The sequence below is a fragment of the Mustela erminea genome, chromosome 10 (genome assembly GCF_009829155.1).
Source record: "Mustela erminea isolate mMusErm1 chromosome 10, mMusErm1.Pri, whole genome shotgun sequence".
Taxonomy (NCBI): domain Eukaryota; kingdom Metazoa; phylum Chordata; class Mammalia; order Carnivora; family Mustelidae; genus Mustela; species Mustela erminea.
The window spans coordinates 17,582,584-17,596,629 of record NC_045623.1 but is presented as its reverse complement, the minus strand read 5'-3'; the positions used below and the strand labels follow the sequence as shown (position 1 = coordinate 17,596,629).

The following is a 14,046-nucleotide window of genomic DNA, read 5'->3' as shown; positions in this document are numbered from 1 at the left end:
CCTCATTCATTTTATTCTGAACACACTAGGCCCCTCTAAGTGCCCTAAACCTATAAATACATGCCCAGCTTGGGCCTTTGTTCTTGCTATTTCCTTTACCTGGAAGGCTTTTCCCCTCAAAGATTATCATGACTCCTTCTCTCACCTTCTTCAGATCTCTATTCAAATGTTACCTTCAAGACCTTCCTACTCACCATGTCTAAAACTGCAGTCCCCTGTACCACTCATACACACAGACTTTTTCCATCCACTGCTCTATATTTCCCCTTATTGCTAATCACAATCTAACATAAATTGTTTATCTGACTTACTGTTTTCCTCTCTTGTTTATTCTGAGTTACATAAGAGCAGGAATTTTTGCCTGTTTCCTTCATTACTACACCCTTAGCATTTAGATGAATGTAAGCACTTGATAAATATTGGTTGAGGGGCACCTGGATGGCTCAGTGGGTTAAGCCTCTGCCTTCAGCTCGGGTCATGATCTCAGGGTCCTGGGATCAAGCCCCATGTTGGGCTCTCTGCTCAGCGGGGAGCCTGCTTCTCCCCCCCCACCCACCTGCCTCTCTGCCTACTTGTGATCTTTGTCTGTCAAATAAATAAATAAATAAATAAAATCTTTTAAAAAATAAATATTGCTGAAAATAAAAAATAAATTTTAAAAAACTTTAAAAAAAATTAAAAAAAAAATAAAAAAAAATAAAAAATAAATATTGGTTTAGCAAATGAATAAATTTACCCCTACCCACTTTCATCCTTACCTCCTGTGTTCTAGACCTAGAAGGTAAAATGTTGACTCCTACTGAAGGACTCTCTGTCTCTTTCTTTCTCAAGCCATTAGTCCCATTCCCTCCCAATCACTTATCTCCTCTCTCTACATCATATCCAACAGTTCCCTCTCTGGTGGTTACTTCTCCTCAAATCTCTCCTATCCTTAAAAAATAATAATAAAAATAAAAAGACATGTCTTTCTTCTTCATATCCAAATATCCCAAATTCATAAACCACATTCATAGTCCCCTTCCATTCAGTCAGTCATCACCTTCCATTCAGTCAGTAACAGTCTGACTCAACTCTTTAGCTCCCTACTGAAAATTCTTTCACTGAGATCCCCAGAAATCTGCCAAATTTCACATCCAATGGATGGGTTTCAATATTTATGTTGCTAGCCTGTTCTGTTAAATATAACGTGCTTCACTCTTGGCTCTTGTGACATCATTAAATCAATCAGAAAACACATATTGATCTGCTAGTATGTGACAGACAATTATGTTGGTCACTGACTACAGAACAATGAATAATATACGCTACCCTTGCTTCACAGAGGTTACAGTCTACTGGCAATAGGAAGTATGACAAGCCTCTGTAAAGCTGCTGAAAAAGCAAACATCAGGAAGATAAGAACTTTCAGAGGTTAAAGTCACATCTCATCACACTCATCATCTTGAGATCCAAGGAGTAAGTAAGAGATATTCAAGTGAAGGAGTTGGAAAGGGTCTTCCAGGCAGAAAGAACAGTTTGTACAAGGTCTGGAGGAAGGAAAGACTGTTTTTTAAGAGGTGAAAGAAGCTCAACCAGCCTAGAGTACAGAGTAGAAAGAAAGTTGTAGAGATGATGCAGTTAGAGAGGTAGACAGGGGCCAGATCACAGAAACGATTCCATGTCCCATCTCAGTTGCTGGTATAGCATCACTCATTCATATGGACACAAATGGTCTAATGAAGTGAAAACAACTCAAATTCAGCTATACACTTATTAAAGCCACAAAAACCATATTTGGATATAAATCCAGCTAAAGGTATACAAGACCATTTTAGTGAATATATAAAACTTCATTAAAAGACATAAAAGAGGATTTAAATCAATAAAGGCATATATAATGTATTTATTATGTATAATAAATATATGATGGAAGAATAAATTGAACATCATAGGCATATCAATTCTCTCCTTAATTAATTTATAAATTCAATGCAATTCTAATAAACATTCCAAAAGGATTATGTATGTGCACATGTGTATATGTAACTAAATAAGTAAATTCTCAGATTAATATAGAAGAGCAAAGGGCCAAGAAAAGCACTGACATTATTGAAGAAGAGAAAAGTCAAAACATCAAAATGGATTCTAAAGCTATAGTAAGGGACACCTGGGTGGCTCAGTCAGTTAAGCATCCAACTCGTGATTTCAGCTCAGGTCATAATCTTAGGGTCTTGAGTTTGAGCCCCGTATTGAACTCCATATTCAGTATGGAGCCTGCTTAAGATTCTCTGTTCCTCTCCTCCTGCCCTTCTCCCCACCCTTGCTCTCTCTCTTTCAAAAAACAAACAAACAAACAAACAAAACCAAAAAATTGACCCCAAAAGTGAGTATATAAAGTGATAGTAATTAAGACTTGTGGTTAATGATGTGTATTAGACACTAAGGTAATAGAATAAAGATACTAGAAACACATCCATATGCAGATGGAAATCTGATATGTGACAGAGGTAAAATCTGTGGGGAAAGAATGGGACCAGTTAATAAATGATGACAGAACAACCAACTATGAGAAAGAGCAAGAAAGAGAGAAGAGGAAGAGGAAAGAAAGAAAGAGGAAGAAAGAAAGAAAAAGAAAAAGAAAGAGAAAGGAGGGAGGGAGGGAGGAAGGAAGGAAATGGATCCTTATTTCACACCATACAAAAATCAATTATAGATGAATTAAAGAACTAAATGTAAGACACAACATTTTTTAATGAAACATAGATTAATATCTTGGGGTTCTTGGGTGACTCAGGGGATTTAACATCTGATTTTTGGTTTCAGCTGAGGTCTGATCTCATGGGTTATTAGATAGAGACCCACATTCTGGGCTCCATGCTCAGTGGGAAGTCTACTTGAGATTCTCTACCTCTTCCCTCCCCCCACTCACATGCATGGACAGGTGCATGCTCTCTCTCTAAAATAAATAAATAAATAATAGAAAAAAGAAATAGAGATTAATATTTTTATGTCTAAGGGTATGGAAGAATTTCTCAAGATGTGAAAAGCACATCCATAAAAGAAAAAATGGAGAAATAAGACTACATAAAAATATTAAACTGCATAATGACAAAAAAACATCCAAATATGAATTTAAAAGTAACCAACAAGCGAGGAAAACATATTTACAATGTATATAATCAACATAAGATTAATATCCAGGATTTAGAAAGAACACATGTCAGCCATTAAGAAAAAGACAACCAATCTAGCTGAAAAATAGGCAAAAGACATGAGTAGGTAATTCACAGAAGAGGAATATCCAGATGGCCAATTAATATATGAAAAGATACTCAGACTCACTATTAATGAGGAATTTGGTTAAACAGAATGAAATTAAAACAGCAGAATAATATTTCTGACTCATTGGCTTGGAAAATATTAAAATATTAGAAGCCTACAGTATCAAATATTTGAAAAGAAATACATTTTTAGTAGGAAGTTAAATTGGTACAACCACTTTGAAGAACAATTTGGTATATATAATTAAAGTTAAATGTCAGCATATCCTATAATCAAGCAACTCTACTGCAAGTAATATACAAGGAAATGTATACAAGAAATTCACTGCAGCATTGTTTTGTATTAGTAACAAAACAAAAAAATTTTTAAACCTAAATGACTTATCATCAGAAGAATTCATAAGTAAATTGAATGATATTTATTAAACAGGATCCCTACTGTGGCTAAAATGATTAACTAGAGCTGTATGCACTACCAGCAACAAATCTCAAAAATAGAAGACTTAGAAAAAGGTAATTTTAAAAAGTACATGGTATGCCACCACTTAAGTAAGGTCTTAAAACATGAGAAACAATGCTATATATTTTAAGAGTATGCCTACAGTAAAATAAATAAAAATCTGAATGAATAGTACATTCAGGATAGTAATTACGTCTGGCAGCAAGAGAGAAAACAAGTATTAGGAATACACGGAAAACTTCAACTATGTGTAATATTTTATTTACTCAAAAACGTTTGAGCCAAATATGGAAAAATCTTAACTATGATAAATCCAGTGATGGCATGATTGTTAAATTTTTACCTTTATCTTTCCACACATTTTCCTGAAAGAAATAGTTCATAACAAGTTAGCCTTATCCTAGGAATGTTTAATGTCGGAAAATCTACCACTATATTTATTATGTAAATAGGTCAAATGACAAAAGCTTTAAAAATGAAAATAGTTTGATAAAATTTAGTATTTTTTATTCACGAAAGGTATCTTTCTTTGTTGTTTTCCTATATATTTTTTATTGTGTTACATTAGTCACTATAAAATACATCATTAGTTTTTGATGCAGTGTTCCAAGATTCATTGTTTATGTATAACACCTAGTGCTCCATGCAATATGTGCCCTCCTTAATACCCACCACTAGGCTCACCCATCTTCGCACCTCCTCCCCTCTAAAACCCTCTGATTATTTCTCAGAGTCCACAGTCTCTCATGGTTCGTCTCCCCCTCTGATTTGCCCCGATTCACTTTTCCTTTCCTTCTCCTAATGTCCTCCATGTTATTCCTTATGTTCCACAAGTAAGTGGAACTATATGATAATTGACTTTCTCTACTTGACTTAACTCAGCATAATTTCCTCCAGTCCCATCCATGTTGATGCAAAAGATGGGTATTCATCCTTTCTGATGGCTGAATAATATTCCATTGTATATATGGACCGCATCTTTATCCATTCATCTGTTGAAGGGTTTCTCAGCTCTTTTCACAGAGCCAAGATTTCCTATATATTCTCTTTTGTTAAAGGATTTTATTTATTTGACACAGAGAGACACAGTGAGAGAGGGAACACAAGCAGGGGGAGTCGGAGAGGGAGAAGCAGGCTTCCCGATGAGCAGGGAGCCTGATGAGGGGCTCGATCCCAGGACCCTAGGATCATGACCTGAGGTGAAGGCAGATGCCTAACTGACAGCCACTCAGGTGCCTTCCTATATATTCTTTTTTTTTCCTATTTTTAAAAAATTTTTATTTTAATTTTTTTATTAAACTAATGTATTTATTTTCAGAAAAACAGTATTCATTATTTTTTTCACCACACCCAGTGCTCCATGCAATCCGTGCCCTCTATAATACCCACCACCTGGTACCCCAACCTCCCACGCCCCTGCCACTTCAAACCCCTCAGATTGTTTTTCAGAGTCCATAGTGTCTCATGATTCACCTCCCCTTCCAATTTACCCCAATTCCCTTCTCCTCTCTAACACCCCTTGTCCTCCATGTTATTTGTTATGCTCCACAAATAAGTGAAACCATATGATAATTGACTCTCTCTGCTTGACTTATTTCACTCAGCATAATCTCTTCCAGTCCCATCCATGTTGCTACAAAAGTTGGGTAATCATCCTTTCTGATGGAGGCATAATACTCCATAGTGTATATGGACCACATCTTCATTATCCATTTGTCTGTTGAAGGGCATCTTGGTTCTTTCCACAGTTTGGCGACCATGGCCATTGCTGCTATAAACATTGGGGTACAGATGGCCCTTCTTTTCACGACATCTGTATCTTTGGGGTAAATACCCAGGAGTGCAATGGCAGGGTCATAGGGAAGTTCTATTTTTAATTTCTTGAGGAATCTCCACACTGTTCTCCAAAGAGGCTGTACCAACTTGCATTCCCAGCAACAGTGGAAGAGGGTTCCCCTTTCTCCACATCCCCTCCAACACATGTTGTTTCCTGTTTTGTTAATTTTGGCCATTCTAACTGGTGTAAAGTGATATCTCAATGTGGTTTTAATTTGAATCTCCCTGAGGGCTAGTGATGATGAACATTTTTTCATGTGTCTGATAGCCATTTGTATGTCTTGATTGGAGAAGTGTCTGTTCATATCTTCTGCCCATTTTTTGATATGTTTGCCTGTTTCATGTGTGTGCCAGTATTCTTCAAAGAGCTGGAGCAAATAATCCAAAAATTTGTACGGAATCAGAAGAGACCCCGAATCGCTAAGGAAATGTTGAAAAACAAAAATAAAACTGGGGGCATCACGTTACCTGACTTCAAGCTTTATTACAAAGCTGTGGTCACCAAGACAGCATGGTACTGGCATAAAAACAAACACATAGACCAGTGGAACAGAGTAGAGAGCCCAGATATGGACCTTCAACTCTATGGTCAATTAATCTTTGACAAAACAGGAAAAAATATACAATGGAAAAAAGACAGTCTCTTCAATAAATGGTGCTGGGAAAACTGGACAGCTATATGTAGAAGAATGAAACTCGACCATTCTCTTGTACTATACACAAAGATAAACTCAAAATGGATAAAAGACCTCAATGTGAGACAGGAATCCATCAGAATCCTAGAGGAGAACATAGGCAGTAATCTCTTCGATATCAGCCACAGCAACTTCTTTCAAAATATGTCTCCAAAGGCAAAGGAAACAAAAGTGAAAATAAACTTTTGGGACTTCATCAAAATCAAAAGCTTCTGCACAGCAAAGGAAACAGTAAAAAAAAAACAAAGAGGCAACCCACAAAATGGGAGAAGATATTTGCAAATGACAGTACAGACAAAAGGTTGATATCCAGGATCTATAATGAACGCCTTTCTATATATTCTTACCATAACCTTTGCCATAGTGCAACTGGCTACCCACTGTTTGCACTATTTGCACACCCCTAGGGACTGTTAGGGTAGGTGCCAAGAGCATACTTTTTACCACTGAATCCTCATTGTCTATTATGGGCCTGGCAAAAAGTACCAAACAATATTCAATTGATAGCTAACTTCATTGGTTGACCGACTGACTAATAATATAAAAGTCTTACAAAAACAATAGATATATGCACTAAAATTATATCATTGTGTTAATATTTGGGTGGTAGATTATGTTGATATTGGGGAAATTACTTAACCTCACTATTCAAAAATTTCCTAATCTGTGAAATGAGGAAAATAATACTTGAACTATAAAGTCTTGCAAGAACTAAAGGATATAATATATGTGAAGTACTAAGAATGCTAGCAAACAGGAGCTCAATAATTATAAGCTATTACTCATGTTTCCCTAAAGTTTCCATTGTTGTCATTACTATAATGAAAAGGGTTTTAAAAGTAAGCAAAAAATAATTTTAATTTGTATACACACATATAAGGGCAGACCTTTTGAGAATCTTCACTGCCTCTTTTTTTTTTTTTTTAGAAATCTGTATACCTATTAAGTCGAGAGCATCAATAATTTCTGTAGTATCAATCACTCCTTTAAAGGAACAAAGAAAATAAAGACTAACTGGAAGTTTTGAAAAGATACAGAAGCAAAGATTTAAGCAGTATTCACTGCATTGTGGCAACATTTCATAAGACATTAATATCCCAATTATTACCTGCCAAGATAAAAAGAAGAGACTAGAGAGCCCATATAATATTTTCTATATCAATAAATAATACTACCACCCTTCAGTGCTGCTCAAACCAATTGCTCTTGCCTCTCTCCTTTCCTTCACCAATTTCAATCATCAAATGTGGTCTGTTCCATGCATAAACATCTCCCAAATTATTTATTCCCATCACCACTAATCCCATTTTAGCTTAGACACCAATCCATGTTCCACACAAGTATGATGGTACTACTCCTCCTACCGAAAACTCTTCAGTGGTCTTCCACCTCATTCCCCCAGGAATTGAGTCCAGAAATCTTCACAGGCCTCAAGGACCTCCATGATCCTGCCTGGGCCCGCTTCTTAGCTTCATCTCTGAAACTTCTCCTTGCTCTCAGCCTTGGCTTCACTGTTCTTCCTGCAGTTCCTCAGACATGATCTGCTCTCCTGGTGTAACCAATCTCATAGAAAGCCATCTCCCTGCCTGGAACATTTTTCCACTCCTCACTAAACTAACTTTCACTCATCATTTGAGATTGCCACATGGAGCTTCATGTAAAAACCTTATCAAAATGTTATAAGTATCTTTTTTTAAAAAAAGATTTTATTTATTTATTTGACAGACAGAGATCACAAGTAGGCAGAGAGGCAGGCAGAGAGAGAGGAGGAGGAAGCAGGCTCCATGCTGAGCAGAGAGCCCGATGTGGAGCTCGATCCCAGGATCCTGGGATCATGACCTGAGCCAAAGGCAGAGGTCTTAACCCACTGAGCCACCCAGGTGCCCCTAAAGTGTTATAAGTATCTTTATTTATATTGTTCAAAGGAAAAAGTATATAGTTCAAAAGGTACAGGCTTTTTGATTCATGATTATTATTTTTGAAAGATAGTATGTAAATAAAAATTACACCATTTAAAAATATTCCTTAGGAGCAGTTACAGTCAAACAAATGATGGATTAAATAAATGAATTTTTAATAACCTTTCATGGATCCCAAATACCAAATAATAAACATTTACTAAAACATGGTTATTCTTGGCTATATATGTTTGTTCACATACAAACATACCATCATTATTTGTGTCCAAACTCTTAAAAGTCAACCTCATTATCTTCTCATTATCTTTAAGGTACTGCATAAATGTGCTAAGCCTCAACAGATTGCATGCATTTATATCAACAGATTTTAACAGTGTCTATAAGAGAGAAGAAATTATATTAGAGACGTGGGATTCAGACAAAGTAGATTTTAAATTACAGTGTTTAAACATGCATACATTTATCTTATATAAATTAGGTATTCTGTCATAGATTATTGGTACCTTAGTTTTAGAGTAAAATTTCTAACACTAAAAACATAGAATCTTTGAGTATTGGATCTTTCAAGAAGTTTAGCAGCTGACTAGTCTACTCTTCTACTCAACAATCATTCATGTATCCACCCACTCAGTAAATGCTTGAGAAAAAGAAATGGACCAGGTATAGCCTCTCCCCTCAAGAAGTTTATAGGCTAATGGGGAAGACACCAAAGCCATTATGATAGAAAACGTTCAAGGTTCAATAGCCAAATTATGGGAACAACCCAAATTTCTTCTCATAGATGAATGGGTGAAGTGACATGTATATATCACTCAGCCATAAAAAAAAGAATGAAATCTTGTCCTTTGCAACAACATAGATGGATCCGGAAAGTAGAATGCTAAATGAAATAGGTCAGCCAGAGAAAGAAAAATACCGTATGATTTCATTCATACATGGATCTTAAGAAACCAACCAAACAAAAAAAAGAGAGATTAAAAAAAAAAAAAAAACCCAGACAGACTCTTAGCTGTAGAGAACATAGGGGAAGTGGGTGGGAGAGTGGATGAAAGAGGTGAAGCAGATTAAGAATACAGTTATCTTGATGAGCACTGAGTAATATATAGAATTGTCAAAGCACTAGGGGCACCTAGTCATGATCCCAGGGCCCTAGGATCAAGTCCCACATTGGGCTCTCTGCTCAGCAGGGAGCCTGCTTCCTCCTCTCTCTCTCTGCCTGCCTCTCTGCCTACTTGTGATCCCTGTTTGTCAAATAAATAAATAAAATCTTTAAAAAAAACTTAAAAAAGAAGCCCTATATTGCACACTCAAAACTGATAGGACACTATACTTTAAAAAACAACTAGAACTCTTGGGAAATATATCTACATATTTTACAAAATTCTTATAATGATTAATGTTTTATTGAAGAACAGAGATACTAATTACAACATAAACTAAAATATATCCAAAGGAAAAAAAATATTCAATGTTCAGTGGGAAATAAAGATGTGAGGGAAACGGTCAGAGAAGTAGCTCCACCGGAACATTCTAAAAATGAGTAGCAAAAGGTGAATAAAGATACAAGAGTGTGAGGGATGTAGCAGAGACCACCAGCTGTCTACCAAAATTCCTTCTTGCCTTCTTTGGACACGCCACTAGATTACATTACTAATTATAAAAATGTCTCCCTTGCAGTTAAATTTGGTCATGTGTGCAAGGTCTCACTGATGAAGTAAGAGGGAGAGTAATGTGTACCATTTCTAAGACTGGCTAACAGAATCCTACATGCTCATTCCACTTTCACCAGCTAAATGCAGATAATCATGAGAGACCCTTGAGGATGGTAGAGCCACAAGAAGAAAGGAATCCAGATCTTTGAATAACTGTAAGGTGGAGAACTGCGACACCACCCTCAACAGCTACCAAGAAATCATCTTATATACCATAGTAAGAGGCTTGGACTTTTCCCAATGACAAGGAAATGACTTTTCCCAATGACTTTTCCCAATTGTCAAGCCCCTGAAGAATTTTAAGCAGGGTCAGGATACAATAAAAATGTAACTTTTAGAAGGGTCATCTGGTGCAATATGGAGGAAAAATTAGTGAGAGGAAAGGCAAAAAGACTGGTTATAAGACTGGTTACAGTGACTCGGTGAGAGATGGTGGGGCCAGGGCTTACTAGGAGCGATAGGTATGGAGAGGAAGGGAACTGGTTATGAGGTATACTAAAGAATTACATAGGACCACGTGATGAACTGCATGTTGGGGTAAGAGAAAAGGAGGAATATAAAAGGGCTTGGTGGTGAAACGCTTAACCAAGACTATGATCACGGGGGGGAAGAGGAGAGACTCAGAAGCAGGGCCTAGCTATCCATTTGTGAGTCACCCACACTAGGATAACAGTTGGAAGCTTGAAAAGTAATCTTGAAGCCCACCTGTGTTTGAGGGGTGAGCCTAAAGAGAGTCTATAAAGGGATCTGAAAAGCACCAGCCAGAGAGCTGAGACAAAGTGCCAAAGGAAAAAATTCAGGAGTCGTCATCAGAGTTCCATGCCGCAGAATAGAGCCCAAGAGCCAAACTACGCAATGCAGAAGTCCTTAGTGACCTTTCGTAGAGGGAAATAATGGAGACTGAAGTCTCGCCACAGAGAAGAGAAGGCAGAGAGTGCAGACACAGCTTTGTCAAAGACCAGACTACAGATGGAGGAAAATGATAGGACGATCGCTAGGTGGGGAGACTGGGCCGTGGGAGGATCACTGTTATTAGACAGGAAGAGTTTGAAAATACCGGAGGAAGAAAGAGAATAACAGAAGTTGTACTTTTCCTATTTTAAAGGAGACCGAAACCGGGACGCCTGGGTGGCTCAGTTGGTTAAGCAGCTGCCTTCGGCTCAGGTCATGATCCCAGCGTCCTGGGATCGAGTCCCACATCGGGCTCCTTGCCTGGCAGGGAGCCTGCTTCTCCCTCTGCCTCTGCCTGCCACTCTGTCTGCCTGTGCTTGCTCTCGCTTCTCTCTCTATGACAAATAAAAAAAAAATAAAAAATCTTAAAAAAAAAAATAAAGGAGACGGAAACCAAGTTGACAATATAACTGAAAGAACCAACTTTGCAAAGAACATCCCATTCCTTGAGACTAGTGGAAAGAAACTGAGCATAGATGTAACTAAAGGTAAGATTATAATCCATGTATCAAATTTATTGAGGTTTACTAACTGCTTTAAGCTTAATAAATAATCTTGGGCATTTTTCATTTATTTACTCATTAATCATCATAAGAACCTTATGAGCTAAGCACTATTATTATCCCCATTTTACAGCTGAAGAAATTTTTCAAGAAGGCCAGAAATCTGAAGGAATTCAGTGCAGTTCACCTCTATTTACTCATTGAAGTAAAGGGCATGTTCAGCTCCTGGAAGAGGGGAGCAAGGAATGGCAGGGGCGGTGACTGGGGTAAGTCAGAGTTTTTCAACCTCAACACTATTGATATTAGGAACCAGATCATCTTTTGTTGTCCTGTGCACTGTAGGATGTTTAGCAACATCCCTGGCCTTCATTCACTAGATACTAATATCACACACACACACACACACACATACACATGCACACATGTGCACACATGCACACACACATATCCGCAGCCATCATGGGGACAAAAATGTCAAAAACATCAAATGTCCCTGAAGGGCACAATCACCCCTAGTTGGAGTACCACTGGAATAAATGAAATGAAGATAGAATGGACTCTGGACAGTCTTCTGAAATCTAGATCTTTACTAGAAGGGAAATGGAATATTAAGATTATGGGGATATATTCAAAAAGAAGGCATAAAGTCATCAATTTGTTTTCTAGGTAATGCAAAGTGAACACAGCAGAAAGACTTGGACACAGAGGACCCAGTGAAATCACTATATATTGTGTAAAATTAAGACTGGCATCTGTAGCTGGCCTCGGGGAATAAATCATCAATTTCTATAACAAAATATGACACAGCATTATCTAGGGGATGTAGTTATCCCCGCATTTCTCTGCAGGCACTATATAAGTCCCAAGAATTATGGACTTAACAGTAAATGCTACTGTCCTGATTGTCCGGACTCCATGTTGTGTGACCTCAGGTCCATTATTCAATTCAAGCCTACCAGATGGAAACTTGTTAAATATTGTTATTTTCTCTTACTGAATGTACTTAAGTCTCTTCACAAGAAAAAGATTTCTAGAAAACCTGGTGACCCCTTCCCCTTTTCAAACATTCCCATGCTGCTGCTGGGCCTCGTAGTCTCTTAGAGAAGCTTAAATTAAAACACTCTTTTATTTATTTTTTTTACTCTAGATGATCAGCTAGTTAAATGTACAGGTGTGGAAGTGGGGCTTCTCTGAAAACACAGCAGTCAGTATATGAATCTTAAAAAAAAAAAAAAAAAGAAAAAAAAAAGGATAAGGATGTCAGAGCAGAAGGATGGAAAGTATCCAAGCTTTTGATCGCATTGCTGAGCCAGTGAACCAATCCTGGAACCAGTTTTCACTGGACTTGTTTGGACAGGAAACTAATCAAACCTCTGTTATTTAAACCACTTTCTGCTGGGTATTCTGTCACAGCTGAAAGCATAGACATAGAAAATCATAACTCACAGAATAATTACAAGCTGAGATGAGATTTGTTAAGCTAAATGATAATTCTACACTATAGTGTATGGCATACTGTTGAGGCATAGTATAAATACTTCAATATGTGGTTAAACTGAAAATATGTGGTTGTGATTAACATGTTAGGATTAGAACATCTCCAGTTCCCCACCTGCAGAGTAGCCAGTGCACACACAGGTATGTCGCCAAAGGGCATGGGGCTGCCCTAAGTAGGAGCCTTCTGGAGCAAAGGGCTATGAAGGTTGCATGGACCAATCTATGGGATGCCATCACAGGCTGTGACAAGCCATCACAGGCTGTCAAGGCAGACCCTTGGAGTTACCAAAAGCTAACAGAATTTGAACACAGGCCCTAGGTATTTAGGTCACTGGGGACTTTGGTTAATGTTGGGATGGTGCAAGTGGGCCTTTTAAGAGTTTCAGTGGCTTGGACCTGTCTTAAACAAGATGGTAAAGTCTTCAACATGTTTTCCCATGTTGAATAGGCCACTATTAGGGCAGAAACTTATGTTAAGTGTTCCAACAGCTGGGCAGTTTTAAGTGAAGCAGCTCACATGAAAAGAATTTCTAGCCTGGAGAGCTCAGGAAGGGCTAAAGGGGTCTTCTCAGTCCCCACCCTCAATCCCACCCCCACCCCCACCTCCTAAAAGGTTCCCCCCGATTCTGTGTGGCCTGAATGCACTATGGCCCACCTCTTTGTCCTGGCATATGGGGATGCCCATAGCTTCCAGTTCTTTCTGCAATTCTGTGATGTCTGCCATGCCATTCCCGCAGTGGTCCAGCTTCTGGAAGAGTTCTTCAAAAAGGCTGTTGGATTTGTCTTCCTGGCCAACCACTGTGGGCAACAGAAAGCTCCACATTTGGTGCAGCATGGGCACAGAGTGCTAAGCCTCCTCTGAAAGGTAGGAGAGCCCCACCGTCAGACGGAGCTGCCCTGCAGGGGACACGGTCTCTGGGAACCTCCAAGTTTCCAAGGCAGCTAGCTGGTAGGTTCCCGCCTGTTGGGCAACAGGCCTGGTTCTGGATTTGCTTCTGCCAGTCTTGGTGGGCGGGGCAAATTTGCTTGCGACCACCATTGGTGTTGTTGTTATTGTTTAGATTAAGGTTTAGCCAGGGATTCCCAGACAGCACATTCTTTTTTTATTTTTTTTTTAAGATTTTATTTATTTATTTGATAGAGAGTAAGAGAGAGAGAGAGAGCAGGGGCAGGGGGAGAGGCAGAGAGAGACGGAGAAGCAGACATCCCCCCT

The 14,046-nt window shown here is 38.3% G+C and overlaps 1 protein-coding gene across 1 annotated transcript in view; it reads right to left on the bottom strand.

Annotated features, from left to right (window-relative positions):
* Positions 1–13,656, bottom strand: part of LOC116567453 (calcium-binding mitochondrial carrier protein SCaMC-1-like) — a 132,787-nt gene extending 119,131 nt beyond the window's left edge. Inside the window, 1 exon segment of the mRNA XM_032302514.1 lies at positions 13,437–13,656. Coding sequence (XP_032158405.1) covers positions 13,437–13,656 — 220 coding nt within the window.
* Positions 13,657–14,046: the final 390 nt, after the last annotated feature.